The following is a 5,000-nucleotide window of genomic DNA, read 5'->3' as shown; positions in this document are numbered from 1 at the left end:
TTTATACTGACTTTTGTGTTTTGTTATTTCTTCCTTTTCAAAATAAAAGTTTTTATTGATAATTCATGTTGTGTCGAATATTGTGAGAATATCTCAGGATATTTTAAGGACAGGAAGTTTCAACTGCTTATTTGTTTAAATTTGGTTACAAACAACTGCTTTCAAAGGATATGAAAAACGCGTCGTATGAGTCACGTATATTCGGAATGACTTATTCCACGAGAACCTTTCTCACTCGGTAAAAAACATGGACACCCCTCAGCAAACATTCATAGATATACATAAATACATAATTTATTCATAAAACTTCTGTACGTGCATCTGTATACATATAATACAAGAGGCTTTGAGTGTACCTCTATACATATGGACATTATACATGGCATTTTTAAAAGTATTTCTATATGTACAAAAACATTTTACCGAGATTATATATATAAAAGAAGTAGATGCCTGAAAATCAGTGTTTTATACCTGATAGTGTTAATGGACCCAGAGGTTTTTTAAGAGATAACAGGACACCTGCTAACTAAAATACAAAGGAGAGAGAGAGAGAGCTAAAAGTACACTGCCTTTACATAATTCAAGGCCAAAGAATTCAAAAGAGAGCTCTTGAAATATCACATCAGCATGGCATTCTCTACACTCGTTTGAACGAGGTGGAGCGAGCTGTTAGACCCCTTCCCCCCCCAGCCAACCCCCCCTAAGAAAAAATAATAATCATAATCATACAAACAGAGGCACCGACATATTCCTCGCAACTCCTTGCGACTGAAACAACCTGTGACCCAACGTTTCGATGACGTCACGACAGTAAAACTCGACCTCCGAAAGCTCCCTCCGTGTGATCCTATATCTCCACTTCTGGTAGTGAGAAGAGGTGTCTCTCTTGGTGGCCCAGGGCGACCTCCTGCTGAAGAAGTCGACGTGGATGTGGGACTTCAGGTATTCGAAGACGCTCGAAGGAATGTCCGGATACGAGTCCCGAGTCGCAGTAGCCGGTTTGGGCGAAGGGAGGTCATTTTTACCTCTGGTTTTGGTGCCCTGGGCAGGTTTCGTCCCCTTGCCTTTGAGGAATCTGAAGAGTTCTTGCGTCTTTTCGAAAGAGTCCAGGCAGAAGTCTTCGTACCTGGAAGGAGAGGTTAATATTTTCTTTATATTATAATTTTAAGGTTTCGGAGTTTTCCTATGACGCCAAATGGAAAATGGACACTGCAATGTTTCATCAGTAATAAACGTCATCTTTTGCTGCTGAAATTTCATATTAGAGCAAAGCTCAAGAATAAGGTCTAGAGAATCTCGTAAGACCTTGGTCAAGAAGGGCTTACACAGCCATGATTCTCGCATAATTAAACTAAGTACTTTCTAACATCCCAATAAATATTTTTAAAAGAATACCGAGGTTCAGAGGGACAAATAATAAAGTGAATTATTTTCAAGCTGAAATCGTACCTTGTTGCTCAAAATCCATACTACAAAAGTTGACGGAATTAATTAGTGTGTATGATTAAAGAAAAACAGAAATGTAGCGAAGCAATGAAGAATACTTAAATTTTGCAATACTTATTAATTACCTTTTAATGAGTATTTAAACCTTTTGATCATTTATTACATCATACTCGGGATCAAAGGTATGAAAGCACAAGCGAGGACTAATCTCATGTAATTACAGGTAACAAATGAGCAAACAAGCAAACGACCACAAGCCCATTACCACCATTAGGCACAAAAGATAACTCTAGAAAAGATAATGCAATATTTTCCAATGTATCTACACAAATGATGATTACGTGATATGAAGTTTAGCGAGTTTCAGATCAGGAAAAGTGTAGGGGTAATCTCTTGGAAATTTTCAAGAACCTAGTAGTTTCTCGCTGGACGAGTTGGTTACGTGCTCGACTACCGATCTCAGGGTTGGATTCCCTGCTCTGCCAACGCGAAATCAAGAGGAATTTATTTCTGGTTATAGATATTCATTTCTCGATGTGGTTCGGATCCCACAATATGCCGTAGGTCCTGTTGCTAGGTAACCAATTGGTTCCTATAGCCACGTAAAAATATCTAATCCTTCGGGCCAGCCCTAGGAGAGCTGTTAATCAGCTCAGTGGTCTGGTAAAACTAAGATATACTTAACAACCTACTATGTTTACGAAGATTTAAAAATATCCTTGTGTCTGTTCCTGAAATTATGGCAAATTTTCTTAGAGATCGCGTTGCATCTCTAGTTGTTTTTAAGTGTGAAACTGGATCGTTTATCAGTGTAAGTGAAGTATGTATGAATGTGAAAGGGCAGGAAATGACATAAAGGCACACTTGCAAAACCGATTACAAACTGGCGTACAAATACGCAGGTCAAGCAAAGTCCTAAAGAAAGGACCAGTAGATTGAACCTTTCAGCGTAAACTAAATCGACTTGAATTATCATGGCATTAGAAGCAGTTCTTTTTGAACAAGTGAGACTACTTACTTGATGAAATGATATCTGTCTGGGTAGAGCCGCTCCATCTCTGCGCGTTGTTGTAAATCCTGGAATGTAGAAGAACATAAGAGATAGAAGACAGCTATCAACTCATTTTAAATGAAGTGCATTGCGTTTTATAATACACTTAATCACTTTAGTATGAATGAATTCCTAAAATGAAGAAATATTTCAAAGCAAGTTCTACGATGGGTAAACATTTTCCCCATTTCCGCACTCCGACCTTTTTGCCACTGTACTTTTAAGAAAATATTTATTAGAAGTTTTAGGATATAGTTTCTTAGATGTTACGAGGATCACACGGCAAGTATCGTGCAATATTCCGGTACTCGGTTCCATGGGTGACCGTTACTCTCCAGTTTTCTATACTCCTTGGCAATAACATTCTCGCTCTCGTGAGAATAAATTCTGCGTGAGAATACCACACGATTTTCTTTACCAGTGACAGTTAATGGCCGATAAAAATGTTTTTAGTTTAACGTTTATTGTTGTGGTTTGAGTGAAATGAGAACAATGATCAAGAGCAAGAACTTACATCTTCAATTCTGTGGCAAATATCTTGTGTCGTGACATTCCACTCCAGTTCATCCATGGATGTCAGACTTCCTCGAGGGTCTCTGACCAAATGGATGACCTTCATATCCAGACTCTCATCTTCTAGAAGCTCTTTGGTCCATTGGAGCCGCGTCCGAATCGTCTTGATGATTCTCAACGGCTCTTGTAAACAAACGGATCGAACTTCGTCGACGCTGAGGGAACCTTTTCCCTTGTTGAGGACGTAGGGGTGCTTTACCGAAACGTACGGCGATTTGCCGATATTCAAGAAGTTAGGAGGAATCTGGCAGTTGAAGTTTCTCTTCAAAGCATTTAAAATCGTCTGTTTTTCCTGAACGGCTCTCGGTAAAGCACGCACCGGTTCGTACAAGTAAATGTTGCCTCCCTGGGACGCGAGAAGCTCCCCTAGGAAGCTCGAGCCGCTCCTGCCGACTGAACTGAGCAGCAAGATGGCTTTGGGCTTGAGTATCGAGGCGGGCTTAGCTCTCCCTCGGCCCAAAGACCCATTTGTACCCGTTTTATGAACTTCCCAAGAATGATTTTGGAGCTTCTCGGTCCCGTTGTGAGTATCTCCCGGATGGTTCTCCGCCTGAGCATCTCCAGGTTCTTGACTAGTCTCGGGAAGAAGAACCACCTCCCCAGGTGAGTAGTTGCTCGCGTTTTGGTTGACGTCATAATGATAAGTGCCGTTGTTGTCACTCTCGCTCTCTCTTGCTGCTGTGACGTATTTTCTTGTGACGGAGTTTACGAAGCTTGTTACGATTCCTGAAAAGGAGGAAAGTAAAATAACATTAGGGAGAATATTGCACTAGATTGCGGTAATTTCAAGAAATAACGGCAAGCATAAATCTGTCAACAGCTGTCAGTGAAACTTTAAGTACTGAAATTAATTAACCATAGACTTTACTGTCTTATTGAGAAATATTGTAGTATTTATCACTTAAAGGAATAAGGCAAGTGTGGTTGCTGTTTTATACGACAATAATATTGCCCGGTAATATTTTGAGGGGATGATAATGACCATTGTTGACTTATGACATTATGCACGTCCGATGAAGGCGATTTCCCTTCAAAAAGCCTAATGGTATACAGGCAATAGTTATAAGTGGTTTAAAAACTTTTTTTTTATGAAGGATACTGTATTATGAATTACAAATTTTACTGAAGATAAATTGATGCCAGACCTTATTATTTCAAGGTTAAAGCCTTGTTATTCACAGTAAAATAAAAATTTTGATAGCCAATGCTTCAAAACCTTTCCATTCAGACGAAAATGTTAACGAAAGTTAATATATCAAAGTATTGCTACTCACACCAAAACGGTAACTGGCGTTGGTATTTAAAAGTTGATAGTCCACAACTTTACAGCCCAATACAACACAACAATTGGTCCAGCTAGTTAGATGTTAATAATGATAATTGGACCCTATAGAGAAAACACAATTGGCCCTATTTTAAGTTTAGTAGAGAATGATAAGTGGCCAGACTATTAGAGGATATGTCGTATTTAGTATGAAAAAAGGAAAACATTATGGGATTTAATATTAACACGGAAGTAGATAATCGTGGATCCCATCATTTAGAGAATAACATTCCAGAACTCGATTACTCTATAGCGAATGGTAATGGATGCAAGATATAAAGGGGGAGTAATAAGTAGGTGTCTGTTTATGAAATAGTTATCATTTGGGCGGGGCTTACTGTTTGTATCGCGAGCACTTTTGATCAGGGCAAAGCCTCCAAAACACAGGAGAGGGAAGATTAGAAGTCTCCATTTTCGGGGCATAATCGTAGAAACGAAAACCTGGAAACCAAAAATAAAAAGAATGTTAACGGTGCATTTCGTTGTCCGTTGTATGTTGATATATATGAGATATACGTATATATTTGTGTGTGTGCAATTATATATATATATATATATATATATATATATATATATATATATATATATATATTGTACTTGTGT

At 38.6% G+C, this 5,000-nt stretch overlaps 1 protein-coding gene across 4 annotated transcripts in view; it reads right to left on the bottom strand.

Annotated features, from left to right (window-relative positions):
- Nucleotides 1-184: 184 nt before the first annotated feature.
- Nucleotides 185-5,000, bottom strand: part of LOC135219180 (carbohydrate sulfotransferase 1-like) — a 22,343-nt gene continuing 17,527 nt past the window's right edge. For all 4 annotated transcript variants that reach the window (XM_064255722.1, XM_064255721.1, XM_064255719.1 and 1 more), the window contains 4 exons: nt 4,736-4,838; nt 3,015-3,799; nt 2,468-2,526; nt 185-1,129 (listed from right to left, as the gene is read on the bottom strand). In XM_064255722.1, the coding sequence (XP_064111792.1) occupies nt 727-1,129; nt 2,468-2,526; nt 3,015-3,799; nt 4,736-4,820 (1,332 nt within the window). In that variant the 5' untranslated portion in view covers nt 4,821-4,838 and the 3' untranslated portion in view covers nt 185-726. The remainder of the gene's footprint in view (nt 1,130-2,467; nt 2,527-3,014; nt 3,800-4,735; nt 4,839-5,000) is intronic.

This window comes from Macrobrachium nipponense, chromosome 1 (genome assembly GCF_015104395.2).
Source record: "Macrobrachium nipponense isolate FS-2020 chromosome 1, ASM1510439v2, whole genome shotgun sequence".
Lineage (NCBI taxonomy): Eukaryota > Metazoa > Arthropoda > Malacostraca > Decapoda > Palaemonidae > Macrobrachium > Macrobrachium nipponense.
This window is presented reverse-complemented; position numbering and strand designations above follow the sequence as displayed.